This window comes from Neolamprologus brichardi, chromosome 15 (assembly GCF_056152115.1).
Source record: "Neolamprologus brichardi isolate AB-2024 chromosome 15, ASM5615211v1, whole genome shotgun sequence".
Taxonomy (NCBI): Eukaryota; Metazoa; Chordata; class Actinopteri; order Cichliformes; family Cichlidae; genus Neolamprologus; species Neolamprologus brichardi.
In genome coordinates this window covers 3861072-3877469 of record NC_142118.1, presented here as the reverse complement: position 1 = coordinate 3877469, position 16398 = coordinate 3861072, and the positions used below count along the sequence as shown (strand labels likewise).

General features: G+C 42.9%; 1 protein-coding gene across 5 annotated transcripts in view; it reads left to right on the top strand.

Annotated features, from left to right (window-relative positions):
* The window catches only part of klhl29 (kelch-like family member 29), a 280861-nt gene that overhangs the window by 251841 nt on the left and 12622 nt on the right, over nucleotides 1-16398 (top strand). For all 5 annotated transcript variants that reach the window (XM_087852069.1, XM_087852071.1, XM_087852070.1 and 2 more), the window contains one exon: nucleotides 10852-11045. In XM_087852069.1, coding sequence (XP_087708195.1) covers nucleotides 10852-11045 — 194 coding nt within the window. The remainder of the gene's footprint in view (nucleotides 1-10851; nucleotides 11046-16398) is intronic.

Below are 16398 nucleotides of genomic sequence, written 5' to 3'. Positions count from 1 at the left end.
CTCTATTGCTATTTAAATTTGGATGAGGCTGTAGCACATATGCAAAGAAGCTGGAAGTCACAGTTGAATGATCTCAAATGAACATCCACAGTCACAAACAGCAGCTTCCTCTGTTAACAACAGCCCACATGCACACCTGGTCTTTACCTGGACTCTTAAGGGTAATTTATGTTGTGCTCTTGAGATTTTCACCACCTGGCTGCTAATAAACAGTCTTGGCAAATGTGAAAAATGTTAATGAGAAAATGATGCCTATGTCTCTGTGTAAATTATTCTGAAAGCCCTTCAGGCTGGAGCAGCCCTGTATTCTTCGAGCCAAATCACTAGCTCTTGGTTCATAACTTCTGACAGGAAACAGAGGGCTATGAGAGACTGACACTCTCTCACACACCTGTTCTTCTTCTTCTCTTCTTGTGCCCGTTCCAGTGGCAATACAGGAATCAAACAGCTGCTTCATATGTCGCTGCATGCAAATATATCTCTGTTGATTTATTTGAATGAAAAGCTAAAGTCGCCATGCTTTAAGGCTCGAGTTTTTGCAGGTGAACCTCCCACCTGCTAAACGGGGTATAGGTAAAAGGAGTGCTATATGTGCTACAACTTGTATGGATGTGGGTTGGGTAGCTGAACATATCGCACTTTCTTAAGTTTTATCCAGTGAATTAACAGAAAGCAATCTAAAATATCAACCATACCAGTACTTGTTTCTGTCACTGCTATAGAAATTAAAATACAGTCATCGTAAAAAGAAAGTACACATTACAAAAAAATGATCTACTGTATTTTTCGGACCATAAGGAGCATTAAGCGAAACAAAACAGTCAGATAAGTCAAACTTTACTCAACTCATTCTTCTTGATTCCTCCATTTCCGTACTTAATTAATTAATGCTAAATTCTCTCGCAGCTGCTCTATTAATGACTAACCTCGTATTGTGGATGGATTATCTCAGTTGTTCTCCTGACTGAAGTTTGGTCCGTTTACAGCATCCTGCTATGCGATTGCATTTGTCCCTAACCATCAGGAACCCTCACGTTAGCTTTTATCGAGTGGAAAAAAGTTAGCGTTCATGCTCCAGCGTCGCTGTGTTTATGTTATGCTAACATAGCTGTGTAGCTAGCGATCACATAGCACATCATTATATACCAGCTAGCCCAACTTCAGTAGCCCTACAAACGTCACTGCTGTTTAGTGTTCTGTCTTTATTTATGTTGAAAGTGATAGCAGAGCTGTACGTTTGAATTTGTTTCAGAAATCTCTCAGTCAGAACATGGTGGTTTATCATTAGATGGAAACTAGCGAGCTAACTTCCTGTTAGCTTCTAACTCTGTTAAATTTAATAAATTCTGTTTTCATGGATGGCTGGATGTTAAACTCAATTGTTACACCTGGTAAAGCAGCAACACTGATCATTTTATTGAAGATAAAATAATTTTGACAGTTTTTCAACTCTCAGTGATGTCGCAGTATTTGTTTGACTTTAGGACCTGAAGTTGAAGTTTTGGACCCAGATTGCTCCCTGAGGCTCCTGACTACAGTAGCTGCAATCCTCCAACAACCCATCAAGCGGTGCAGCTTCCCAAAGTCGTACTAAGACATTTTCTAGATTTTGAGCACCGTGTACCACATAAAATTGGTTCAAGGTCAGTAAGCAAAACCAGAATTCATACATAAGGCGCACTGTCGATTTTTGTGAAAATTAGAGGATTTTAATTGCATCTTATAGTGTGGAAAATACAGTAGACTGTGCCCGGCCTTAAAGTTGGGTAAATACAACCTGAGATTAAAAAAAAAAAACTAAACTAAACAAAGCTGAAATGCAGAAATGGCTCGAGGTTTGTGGCCATTGTCTTCAATTATTTTGTAATAACACCTGACTGCCAAAACTGCTGCTTTTAAAAAAATGCTCACACTTGCTGATTATAAATTAATCAAATACATGTGATAAATATGATGTAAACATGGCACCTAGCTGCTAGTCACCCTTTTACTTCTTATTGAAGGAGTAAGGGTGTATTACATTTTTCATGCAGTGCTTATGCAGTGGATTTGGTTTAATACTCCCTCCTCTCACCTCCAGTCAGTCTCTACATCCCTGAGCCAGGTTCTCCCGGAGGTTTCTTCCTGTTAAAAGGAAGTTTTTCCTTCCCCCTGTCGTCAAGTGCTTGATCGTAGCGGTTGGTCTGAAGGCTGGGGTTTCTTCTGTATTATTGTAGGATCCTTACTGTACAGTATAACGCATATTTGAAACTAAGTTAGCTATAGAAAAAAAAAAATTAGATTCCTGTGAAGGTATGAGGGCTCAAGGTGACAAATTTAAACCCTCTGCTCTGCTACTTTGAAACTATCAGTAGTATGAAGGTAACATTTTTCATGATAAATATGATATTGGACAAAAAATCATCTGTTTCTGAGGTTTTCAGATTGTTCTGTGAAATGAGCTAGTAGCTGAGTTATGGTTGCCACCCTGTTTCTGCATTTTAGCATGCTGCTTATTCAAAACTCTAGGCTGCGGTAAATGCTATATGTTGTGTTATATTGGACAAATGTTAAGTGCAGTTCTGAGGGATTATCAGCATGAATAAATGCGTCCCCCAGACAATGCTTGCAGAGACATTTAACTGAAAACAAACTGCCAAATCCCTTCAAACCCCGAAGAGCGTGACACGCTGATTTGATCGCAAACTGACAGTTTTTCTTTTACAAACAAGCTGGATTTACTCACATGACTAACACAGGTTTTTGAAATCCACATTAGAGTGCACATTTGGTGGTGCGTGTGTGTGTGGGGGGGGGGCAGTGGGAAGAGACTACGATAGACTGTGTTCATGAGAGTGAGATAGCTGGAGTTGTTGCAGGGATTAATGTGAGTTTGTAACTTAAGGGCACGAGTTGCTGCTTGATATAATCTAGAGCATCAGCTCCTCTCTGCAGGCGATAAACGCTTTTTTCCCCTCTTTTTTTTTTTTTGCATTCCAGTGAGCACGCTCAGTTTTTTTAAGGTTACGCTGCTGTGAACCTGTATGGTTTAAGCATACTTAACAGCTTGAGTAAATGCAGGATTTGTTATCATGCCTTTCCTGTTTGTGCGCTGTATTCCACCACTTGCTGTTTGCATCTCAAGGCTTTTAATAGCAAGTGTGGAGGATACTGTAGCCATTGTTAAGTCCATGTTTGTATGCGATTCCAGAGTAGTTGTAACTGTAGCACGACGCACTCCTCTGCCTCTTAATGGATCTTTTTGTCAGTGCTGAGGTGTATAGAGCCCAAGTGGTTTTGTTATCCTAACAAGGTTTTTTTTTCCCTCCCTTTCCTCCCGACTCACTTTTCTCACTCTATAAACGCTGTAGTTTGTATCTCGGGGGAAATGATGCATGTCAGTATCTCAATGACTGGCAGCCCATCCATTAAGGTTTATCGCATGTGTGTGAAAATAGAGACAAGTATGGAGAAAAGCATGGTTCATCATCCCCACTACCCTCCAGTTAACTACATTAGTGAATTGGATCCAGTGCCTTGGGCGCCTTCTTGATGATTAGATTGCATGACTTGCGTGTTTTGGAGACAGCTAGTCTATGGACATGTGGTCAGAAATGGAGGCTGTGTGGTCGGCATTAAAAGGCAGGAACCGATCGACAGCTTCCAAATTAACCAGAGGCGGTACAAACAATGTGTCAGTCGTCAAATGAACTGCAACAGCCAAGCAGCGACCTGAGATGATGAAAAATTAGGCCAATGGGGGAAGTGTTAAAAGGTGCAGTTCCTCAAATAGCCACTGAGCGTCGACTCCAAATGGGAATCAGTCCCCACGGGCTCCCATATCAATCTGCCAATCTTTAAAGCAAAATGAAACGTCTTTGAGGCCTGGTGCTACAAAAAATCTCTCATTTCTATTACCGATTTTCTCTTTCATGATAAATTAATGAGGGAAAAACTTTTTTTATAACCTTCCTCTTTTTCATTCAGCTGCTCCGTTTAGAAGTTTCCACAGTGGATCGTCTTCCTGCATCGCTGAGTTGTCCCAAACCCAACTAAAATCTGAGCATCTTCACCGCCTCCAGCACCGCCTGGTGTCTTGTTGATAGTGCTACTCTCTCCAGCCTACCTGTTTAAAATCTACAAGAGCTTGAAGTTAAGCTTAATTAGGTGCATGGCTGCTCCAAGTGATCAGTGGTCATTGACACAGTCCCCTCGCTGCCAGCTAGGCTTCGCCCTCAGCTAATAAGAGTCACTGAAGTGGAAGCGTGTTTCTGGAGTCTTTTTGAAGCATTTTTAATGCAACTATCTGATAAATATCATAACTTGCTGTGCAGGTATTTGTTCCAACAGTCCATCTAAGACAGTGGTTCCCAAACTTTTTTTGCTGGGCCCCCCTTTGTTTTACAAGAAAAATGTTCGTGCCATTTTTCAAAAAATGTCTGTCTGTGCAAAAGAGGTTTAAAAACATACTGTGGGATCCTGTTTGTCCGTGATTTGAACAGCCCAGCACTGCTACCGACGCAGGGAAAACCAATCCTGCAGCGAGACCTACCTCAGCACTTGTGCAGGTGAAACCAAAGGGAAGATTTGCTTCAACATATTTTCTAGTCTTTGGCTTAGAATGAAGTTGGTTTGGAAACATATTCAGTGATGCTTCATCTCCTGCTTTGCGTTTCTGTAGGTGCCCGTGCTAGCAGTGTCCAAGCGTTTTGTTTTTTTTCCCCCCTTTTCATTCCGCGCCCCCCCTGCCATGGCTCTGCGCCCCCCCTAGGGGGCGGGCCCCACACTTTGGGAAGGTCTGATCTAAGATATACAGTGGGGCAAAAAAGTATTTAGTCAGCCACCGATTGTGCAAGTTCCCCCACTTAAAATGATGACAGAGGTCAGTAATTTGCACCAGAGGTACACTTCAACTGTGAGAGACAGAATGTGAAAAAAAAATCCATGAATTCACATGGTAGGATTTGTAAAGAATTTATTCGTAAATCAGGGTGGAAAATAAGTATTTGGTCACCTCAAACAAGGAAAATCCCTGGCTCTCACAGACCTGTAACGTCTTCTGTAAGAAGCTTTTCTGTCCCCCACTCGTTACCTGTATGAATGGCACCTGTTTGACCTCATCATCTGTATAAAAGACACCTGTCCACAGCCTCAACCAGTCAGACTCCAAACTCCGCCATGGCCAAGACCAAAGAGCTTTCGAAGGACACCAGGAAAAGAATTGTAGACCTGCACCAGACTGGGAAGAGTGAATCTACAATAGGCAAGCAGCTTGGTGTGAAAAAATCAACTGTGGGAGCAATCATCAGAAAATGGAAGACATACAAGACCATGATAATCTCCCTCGATCTGGGGCTCCACGCAAGATCTCATCCCGTGGGGTCAAAATGATCATGAGAACGGTGAGCAAAGATCCCAGAACCACACGGGGGGACCTGGTGAATGACCTGCAGAGAGCTGGGACCAAAGTAACAAAGGTCACCATCAGTAACACACTACAACGGCAGGGAATCAAATCCCGCAGTGCCAGACGTGTTCCGCTGCTGAAGCCAGTGCATGTCCAGGCCCGTCTGAAGTTTGCCAGAGAGCACATGGATGATACAGCAGAGGATTGGGAGAATGTCATGTGGTCAGATGAAACCAAAGTAGAACTTTTTGGTATAAACTCAACTCGTCGTGTTTGGAGGAAGAAGAATACTGAGTTGCATCCCAAGAACACCATACCTACTGTGAAGCATGGGGGTGGAAACATCATGCTATGGGGCTGTTTTTCTGCCAAGGGGACAGGACGACTGATCCGTGTTAAGGACAGAATGAATGGGGCCAAGTATCGTGAGATTTTGAGCCAAAACCTCCTTCCATCAGTGAGAACTTTGAAGATGAAACGAGGCTGGGTCGTCCAACATGACAATGATCCAAAACACACCGCCCGGGCAACAAAGGAGTGGCTCCGTAAGAAGCATTTGAAAGTCCTGGAGTGGCCTAGCCAGTCTCCAGACCTCAACCCCATAGAAAATCTGTGGCGGGAGTTGAAAGTCCGTGTTGCTCGGCGACAGCCCCAAAACATCACTGCTCTTGAGAAGATCTGCATGGAGGAATGGGCCAAAATACCAGCTACTGTGTGTGCAAACCTGGTAAAGACCTATAGTAAACGTTTGACCTCTGTTATTGCCAACAAAGGTTATGTTACAAAGTATTGAGTTGTATTTTTGTTATTGACCAAATACTTATTTTCCACCCTGATTTACGAATAAATTCTTTACAAATCCTACCATGTGAATTCATGGATTTTTTTTTTCACATTCTGTCTCTCACAGTTGAAGTGTACCTCTGGTGCAAATTACTGACCTCTGTCATCATTTTAAGTGGGGGAACTTGCACAATCGGTGGCTGACTAAATACTTTTTTGCCCCACTGTAAGTCCTCTACTTTTAGTCAGTGTAGCATCTCATTTGCATGTTATTTAGCTCTAATAAGCAGGTATCTGGTATCTGTCTATGGATACAACGTTGCACTTCACTCTCTTCCTTTAAAAAGGGAGTTTTTCCGTCTCACTGTCACCAAGTTCTTACTCACAGGGGCCCGTCTGATTGTTGGGATTTTCTCTCTATTATTGGCGCTACAAGATTTAAAATTAAATACAGTTGTGATCAATTTTGCTCTAAAACGGCCTCTAAAAAGCTCTACAATGCATAGTCCAGAAGCAGTGTGTCATTATGCTGCGGCTACGTCCATATTTTATATTGCCTCTGATACATTTCATGGCATGAATTCCTGTGTCACATTAGATCACACTTACCGATTGATGTTATTCAATCTAGCACATTGATGTTGTTCCACAATCAGAGGAAACAAGATGGCGAGCACACGCACGCACGCACATAACAGATAGACTTACACATTCACAAGGCTTTAAGATGTGTAATGCCACTGAGCAAATCCGACGGCAGGCTCCATTTGGTTCATTTTTATGGTCTGTGAGTCAGATGTTTGTTTCCTAGTTATTGTTAAAAAGTGAGTGCCTGAGGGCCAATATCTTCTTATGTACTGCATTTTCTCAGCAGCCTGTAATGACATCAGTCTTAGCTGGTGAAGCCCACGTCCACCATACGTTCCAGCTTTTTGAAGATGACGGAAATGGGTTTAATCTTTCGGCATTCTCTTGAAATGCCAAATCAGCCTTATAGAAGAAATAAATAAATAAAGACTTGATTCTATTTTAAAAAGGATAAAACTAACAAACAGTCTGACAAGTATTGTCTGTGTATAACATCTCTTCATATTGTGCATTCCTTTGTACCATACAGCTCAAGCAGTATTCAGAGCACATTGCACGGCAGCGCTTTTGCTCAGGATAGTTTGATATCATTGATGAACATGTGCACTGTAGTTTCCAGTATTTTTAGTGAACATCGTCAACGGCATCCTGATGCCTTAAATACCATCAAGGGACCTAATATGTATTCATCTGCCACCCTAAAAAAAAGGGTTTTCAGTAAATGTTCTATTTGGCTAAAAAGTGAAGTACCAAGCTGTGTTAGAAAATTACTTTGTTAGATTTACTTTGTCTGTAAGAACGACTAGGATTGGCGCTGGGTGCCACAGATTGTTAGGGAAATTGGAAAATGCTGGAGACGGATGGAATTGTCCAATAGGGAATAAAAGTAACTCCAGCCTTTTGGTTTTGTCGCTGGTGAAAAATGCAGTGTAGCCAGTAAACATGCACACCACCCACCAATAACCAGGTTGTATGCCGATAAGTCATTCAGATTATCCCCCTCCCCTCAATTTTATTCATTACCAGTTAATTAACTAAGATCGGATTGCCACGTAGAGTCTGCAGACAGGTGGAGAAATGGCACGTCCATCTGCCAATCGTCGTGAGCAAACGCGGCAGCTGCGGCTGCATATTTTGCACGGCATCCGTCTCGATTCACCTGTTGTTATCAAACATAATGGTTCTCCTGCAGTCTGGTCATGTGGGAACACAATCACACTTCGCGGGGATGCCTCGCACCTGGGTGACACGAAATTATAACGCTGATTTGTTGACGCATTAGTCGCGGTGCGCGCCGCGAGCATCAGCCTGTCATTTTTATCCGCGTTACGCGTTCGAAAGCCGAGCCTCGTCGAAAGCCTGGCCTCTTTCTTTCATTCACAACCTCGTCCTGCCCTTCCTATCTGTCTTTCGTTCTGTCTCTAACCCGACATAAAGGAACACAATCCCACGTTGTTTGTTTCGTTGTAACCCCGCAGCTGCATTTTCAAGATGATTGTCCCTGCGTGATGAAACAGTCCCTGTCAAGAGCTACAGACGATTACATGGCTTCACGCGGTGATCAGTCTGTGTATAAACACTTTTTTTTTTTAAAGAAAGCAATCGATGTAGCGCAGAATGATGATTAAACTCATACGTTGTCTTTAGTGACGATGAAAACAGCTTCTGTCTGACTGAGGGAAGAGGAAACAGAAGGACAGAGATAGTCTTTGTTTTTGTAATCAGCGAGGTGTCTCCCTCCTTGCTTTGGCTCCTCTGCCTCGGAGATATAATCGAACCATATACACCCACTCTCGAGTCTTTTTAGTGTCAGTCCTCATGTCACGGTTCGCATTAAATGCTTGATGGTGAATCACACACGTAATGAATTCAATCAGATTTGCAACCTGCGAAACAGCCCCAAGACAGCGGCTTTCTTCTGACCTGCACGTGTTCCCTTTTATTACAACTCCTGACCCTTTCTGATTGGATGATAGCTGTGCTGTGTTTACATTAATGGGATTTGAAGCCCATTTCCCTAATCTGCTTCTTATTGAAAGATACTGGGTCTCACGTGATGAGCACATTGTTATCTGAAGAAGTCAGAATGGCAGTGGTTATTCAGCATTATAGCTATTTCTGTTTTGTGTCTAAAGCTTTGAATTTGGAGAAATGCAGCCAGTGTTTCTAATCGTCTGAATATTTGAAGAGCAAGAATTGGAATCAGATAAAGTGCTGCAGGAAAAATGATCTCTTCTTTCAAAATATGTAAAAATATAATTGCATAAATGTTTTATTCCAAGCCCTAGCAATGTTTTTCCCTTTACAATAATACCCAGGGCTATTATCTGGCTCTTTAGCAGCCACTGTGTTCACTAGCTGCTCGCCAACTGCGTCTGCTATACGAATGAACCAAAACTGCGACACCACGGGCCACGAAACATTTATTATGCGCAGAAATATGGAAACCGGCTGTTTGCAGCAGTGCCGTGTGACTTTTGTCTGTCCCGTAATCAGCATCACTCAGCAGCATCTGACCCTTAAATTTGTGAACCTCCCCCGATGTGGTCCGAGGGGTAATTACATCTGCCAGGGAATGACCACGTGCTAGTCCTTCTATCTCAGCGGGGTTCGGTTACTCAACCTGATTCGGGCGAGTGTGTGAGTGTGAGTGTTTGAAAAGTGCTAATTGGCACTCTTGAGTGTTTCAAGTCCACCTTTCCTAGAGCAGCTTCTGTGTCACCACTTTGTCAGACTGACACTCGATTTTAAACCCACCCCATCCCCTCGGCAGCTGTTGCCAAGGTCATTATCAGACCCCGAGAATATTCCCAAAGGCTAATTCACCCATATCCTCTGGCACTTTATCTAACAGCCTTCTCACAGGAAGGTGGATGCAATGAGTGCTTCCAGGTGTCATTTAAATTCAGCCTGACTTCAAATGCTGCACAGACCGCGGCGGCAAAGCATCCGTACGCTAAAACAAACACCTGTATGTTGCATGAATGGGAGAAGCCACCTGTGCCGTAATGAAGGTCGTTGACCCCAGTGAGAAAACGGGAGTTAAAAATGACTTTTAAGTGTGGCACTTTTAATATTCACTCAAGCGCTTCAAGTGTAAGGTTTTGTTGTCTAGGGAATTCTGCCCCCAGTTTTCAGACAAAGGTGTTTTTCTTTACAACAAAGACGCAACCTTGATTACGGAGGCTCGCTTTAGTGTGAATGGATGCGTGTTTTAATCACAAATCCTGGATCCGTTTGCGCCTCTTTAATGAGGCCCGCTCCAGCTGGAAGGCTGTCGGCGCGGCTGCTTTGATCAGTGGCCCATGGACACGGGATTACACTGCTAACACACTGCGCTAATGGAGCCGCGAGTCAAAAACACACACCCGCGTGTTGCATGCACGCACACACATGCCCAAACAGGAATGCAAATGTGGGGAAATATACATAGAAAACGCACACACTCAACCTCTGACAAGGGCACAATCCAATAAGCCAGCGTCTTGTTCTCATGCAGCCCTTTGTGTCAGGCCCTTTCATCTGGCTGTGTCTGTTTGGGTCGGCTGAGTTTTAGGCTCCGCGTTGACGTCTCTGCCAAAGAGGGCTCAGCGAGTAAGGTCCAAAGCTCAGTGCTGACACACAGCCCAACTCTAGAGACTAATGGCTTGTAGCTCCCAACATATGTTGTTTTGTGTAATTGCTTTAATTGCTGTCATTGTACGTAATGGTTGGTCTTTTTCATCTTCCCTGGTGGTGTAGGCATTCTGCTAATTATATCTGTCAGCCCTGCAGCCAAATTGAGCGTTTTACTGTGAATTCAGAGCAGTGGGAACTTTTAAAATCAGAGCGTTTCTGTAAACTATTGGTGTGCGTGTGTGGGTGTAAATGAGTGACTGTCTGCTGGTGTTACAGGGGTTTTCATAAGTAATTCTCCTCATCCTGGAGCTGTTTAATAGAAGTGGGGTCGCGAACTTTGCTCATCAGTCAAGTCTAAACCTTGACCTGCGCATAGTTCTGCTTCTTTTATCTGTTTTATTAACTAGAAAAAAGGTGAAATGACTATAGGAGGGGTAAATTTATAAGCCTAAGAAAATGTCTTTGTTTCCATTCAGGTACGACACCATCACCAACCAGTGGGAGACGGTTTCTCCTCTCCCCAAGCCGGTCCATTCTGCCGCAGCCACCGTGTGCGGAGGGAAGATCTACGTGTTCGGAGGTGTGAATGAGGCCGGGCGCTCGGCGGGTGTGCTCCAGTCCTACGTACCGCAAAGCAACACCTGGAGTTTCATCGAATCGCCCATGATAGGTAAGACAGGTGAAAACACACAGCGTGTTTGTCACAGATTCACACATGCAGCAAAACAAAGTGAAGGGATGTTACGTCCTCAGGGGACTTGTCGCCATTGTCGCATCAACTTTTGTCTGATGACGGACCTGTTTGTCTCAGATATTCCCAAATGTAGGGTCCTTCTTCCTCGTTGTGCTGTCAAATAAATTTAGTTGAAAGAGAGTTAGCCCCTGAAAACCTCCACGCTTTTCTTTCAAGGCATCATATCAGAGCATCAGTATTTAGGACTGCTTTTTATTTGCGATGTAAAATCTAAAGTGGAAATGGCACAAAATGCAAAAGCATTAGTTTAACCATTTATATGCATCCATTCGTTTATTCTTTGACATCTTACTATCACATTAGAGAGCAACAAGATATCTTTGGGCCTCAATTATGGCTGCCTGGTTGCCTAGCAACAGTGTTCTCACAACTCTACCCAGATGAACCCCTTCACTTCACGTCACGCGCTTGACTTACCCTGTCGAAATCATAAACTCCTTCTTTATCAGTGCAGTCTTGTTACACAGCACATTACTATGAGACCTTAGCGTGCATAAAACCACACTCAATTAGTTTTATAAGTTAAATTTGCAGCTCTGTTGCCTCATAGCAAGAAGAGAAGGTCCTGGGTTTGCATGGCTTCTTTCCACAGTCCAAAGACTGTGAATGTTAACTGGTACTTCAAAATTAGCCTTTGGTGGGAATTTGAGTGTTAATGGTTGTCTCTGTTGCACTGGGATGGACTGGCAACCCTGGACAGGTTGCCTGCAAGGTTGCCAGATATTACAGGTTGCCCTATAATAGCTGGGTAGGTTCCAGATTAATGGATAGATTGATGGATGGATGTCCTGTCCCTCCCCTCACACCCGACCGACCAATAGGTGGTCGTCTGATCGTTGGGGTTTTCTGTCTATTATTGTAGGGTCTCCATCTTACAAGATAAAGTGCCTTGAGGTGACTGTTGTTGTAATTTGGTGCTGGATAAATAAAACTGAATTGACTTGAACCGAACTGAATTGAATGGATGGACGGATGGTGGTTTACCGATATATGCCAGTACTATAGTGGTCTGTTTGTGCTGTTGAGCTTGAAGGTGTTTGAACATGCTGTCTAGGAAATTCGACTAGCACAAATGTAATCTATATTTGTTGCTATTTAGACAGCAAAAACTTCTGGCACAACTTCGCCAACTTCTAACTGCTGCACTGACTTCTAACTAAATGCTTTCCTTTGTAATCATTTTATGTTTTTTTTTTTTTGTATATTTGTAATATTTTTCTTACAAACGGGGGGAGGGATTATGTCTCCTCCCCCCGTCTTCATCATTAATGATCTAGTCCAGTATTTACTTGGGCGTGACTTAACCAGTAAACCAATACCAACCTGTTATATGTCAGCTGGTTTATCAATGAAGATGTGATTGGTTAATTTGAATGTTTTTTCTGTTTCCTGTCTTTTATTTAAGCACACTTCTACTATGTGTTGCTACCCTGATGAAGGCCACAAGCCGAAATGCGTTGGTCAGTCGATAAAGTTGTTCTTCTTCCCTTTAAGTGTTGCTGGAGTTCCTGCGTTGTGTCTGTTTGGACAGCAAATGATAATAATTTCCAATTATTTATCACAGTCAGTTGCTTTATTGTTGGAAAGCAATTGCATGTAATTGACTTGACCCCATTCAGACTGACAGCAACCTCACTTTGTTTCATTGTATCATTTATGGCAGGTTTTAGTGGCAGTGTTGGTTTATTGACAATCTCATTTAATTTTTGCATTGAAAAATTATTGAAGTGAGAGAACTTTATGTTGTTTTTATGTTGGATTATTGCAATAATATCATCATATTGTGAGTGAAGTGTTTTGATAAGAAGGTACCATGGGGTGATTCCCAGTCACAGTCACCCACCAAAACTGGAGCAGCTACTGCTCGGATGGTCTGTTAATACAATGAACCACACAACAAACCATGCTGTTCCTCAGTTTGTATTATAAAAGCTCTAAGTGGCACTAACACCACAAAACCAGTCCAGAGGTCGAGTTCACTGATTTGACCGAACTAGGATGACGCCTAGCAGATAGCTACCAGCCGAGTTGGCACTCCTCTTTAACTCACAGCGCCTTTGGCCCTAATAATGCGACACAATTGCCAAAACCATTTTCTCTACTAAGCTGTAATTGTGTTTGTTTGTGTTGTAAAGTAGGGCATTTTAATGAGGGAGTTTGTGGCGACTAACTTGCTCTAGGAGTCAGGCCCGAGTGGTTTAATTTTTCAGAGCCAGAGTTTGCTTCTCGATGCTTTCTTTTCATCTGTATGGCCATGTAAACAGAAAACCAACTCCTTGGATTAGATATTTCGTTGTTTTTCCCCCAATTAAGGAAACCTTCAGTGTTTATCCTTTCAGTGAAAATGCTGAACCATACCTGAAAATTCAGCTATCACAGTCAGCCTGTTTTTACTTTTTCTCTTTATCGTTATCATCCTCCTCGGGATTTTCCATTATTCCCCCTCTTCCCACATTATTGCGCTGTCATAATAATGAGAAGACCATCGCTAAAATGATAGGTGGTTCTGACGATAGTTTCTGACGTGTTATTGGCCAAACTGTGATCTGAATAACATCAGAATAACACCTGGATCCACATTCCAGTCTGATCCACCGGGGAGCTGTGAAGGACGAAAAGCCAGAAGAAAGCTGCCGTGACTCAAAGGCAGAAGGAAAAACACAAAAGCGTACCAAGCCTACAACTTTGTTATTCAGAGCACTGGCAGATGTCTTCCAAGTGCAAAGATCTTATCCACAGGCAGTTTCTTCACAAACAAAGTATCCTTGAAAGGTGCAGTGCAGGCGAGATTGCTATTGATTTGAACATATTCTGCAAATCTCTTTGTTTCACATTCTGGCCTGGACAACACTATTGCACACAAGTCAGCTTTAAGCCTAACCTACAAACTTCTTTGTGCTCTATAGATAATTCGATATTTTGTGAGAAAGAGTTAAAAAAAAAGGTGATAAGTGGGATTTGACTTAATTGTGTTTCCCTATTTGCAAGCTAAGAGCCGTTTCGAGGCAACCAGCGTCGCCTGCAATAAGATTCTCATCCAAGCCAAGAAACAGCTCCGGACATAATTGCAAGAAATATTGCAAATTGTTTAATCCACACAAAAAAACAGAAGATATAACTTGTTAATTAGTAAGATTTAGAAGTGCTGAGGGGCAGAGTTTGTTACCTTCTGGCAGAGGCAGGAGAGCTGTTTCCAGTCTGTGAGCTAATCCAAGCTAACAGAACTGCAGAGTGTAGCCTTATTTTATCCATACTGACATAAGAACAGTGCCGGTCTTCTCATCTTACTCTTACAATGTGCATACATGCCAGTATATTTAACAAGTTCCTTTATGGTTGGATTTAATTAGCAATCTCATACAGTCATCTCCAGCCCCATATTTTTGTTTTGGATCTTCACTAGGATGGCTTTGCATGATTTCATCTCATTTCATCCATTGATGTAGTCCCTGTTCATGGACTTCAGTGTTTTAGCTCCCGTCTCTTAAAGGCCAGACGCCCTCAAAGCTCACTTTTCTTTGAAGTAACAATGATTAAATATTAGCTTCTTGCATGGCTTTGTCTGTATGCTGAGTCGGTCCATTGAGCTTTGTGGGCATCTGCGTATGCAGAGCGATCTCTCACTTCAGTCAGGTTGAGGCCTGGACTTTGACTGAGTCATTGCAACGCTTTAATACTTTTCTTTTTCTGTTGGAGATCTGCTGCTGTGCTTCAGCCAACATGTCAGACACATGGCTTCATATTTGATTCTTGAATACTTTGGTTTACAGAGGAGTTCATGGTGCTGTATGAGGTCCTGTATCTGCAAAACAGGCCTAAATCATCAGCCCTCCTCCCCCATGCTTGACAGTTAGTATGAGATGTTTGTGCTGATATGTCGGGTGCTGTGCATTATGGCCGTACATCTCCACCTTGGTCTCGTCTGTCCAAAGGACATTGTTCCATGTGGTTTGTCGAGACCTAAACCATCCTGCCATGTTCTGTTAGAGAGACGAAGCTTTCTCCTGGACCCCGTTCCAAAAAAAGCTGTGCTTGTTCAGCCTTTTTCTAACTGTACTGTCATGAACTTTAGCATTTAACATGCTAACTGAGGCCTGCAGAGTCTGAGATGTAGCTCTTGTATCTCTGAGCATTGCACGCTCATTGTGTTAACACTCACCTGAGTGCTCCAGACCAGCAGTCTACCAAAACTTCTGCTTTTGTAGAAGCGCTCACACTTGCTGATGATCAGATAATACGCACCTGTCTGCTAGCTAGCAATCCAGCTTCATACCAGTCTCTTTTGAGCAAATCGTCCTCTGTGGTGTTGGCTTTTGGCTTTTGTTGGTTCAATAGAACAAACTGTATGCATTGTTCTCCTGTGCTTCTCTAGGAAAGATTTGACTTTATTTCACAACTGGAAAAAAACCTCTACCTTACTTGTAGAGCACTGCAAAAACTTGTTAAAAAAGTGTTATTATCAAGAGCAAACGCTACGGCTGTGCAGGCATCGACTGTGTAAGGAAAGATGATATCAGCCGGGCCGAAGAATTGGAAACTTAGCCGTCTGAAGCCTGAGCTTATGGGTCGCAGCAATTAATTGTACATCCACTGACCTCATTAATTGAAACTTTGGACCATGTTTAATATGAGAATCCACTTTTGTAATATTATATATATATATATATATATATATATATATATATAGCAAAAAAGGGAAAAGCATGAAAGAGCCACTTCAACAAATTATAGCACATCCCGGGAGCTTAATGGCGAAGGCGCATGCCTCAAAACCGCGCTGTCCACAGTTCAGCAGAAACACAGTGTCAGAGAAGTATTTGAAAGTTACACCAGCACAGAGACACTTTGTTGAGCGCTGTCGCCCAGAAACTTGCTTTCAGTTACTGGAGCCGTCTCAGCGCTTTACTACTGTGAAGGAAACGATGATTATGTAACACGGGTGTTTGGGGCGAGCGCTATGTGGTATTAAAGGGCTTGCAGAGCAGCTGGCAAAGGAGAAACACACACAGAAACACATTGATCCAGACACACACACACACAACGCCTGCTTACCTCACATAAACCGTGCATCCCTGGGGGCCACAGGTACACAAATTATATAACAAGCCGGGAGGTTGCACATGCATGCGTGTATGCATTGTGTGTGTGCATGGCAGACACAGACAGACAGATCGTCATCTGTCAAGCCGTAGATGAGCTGGCGTCTGACAGCCAACGAGGCAGGAGATAATGGACGGGTTTAGTGCTTCCAGTGAAATTGGGCCGGCGA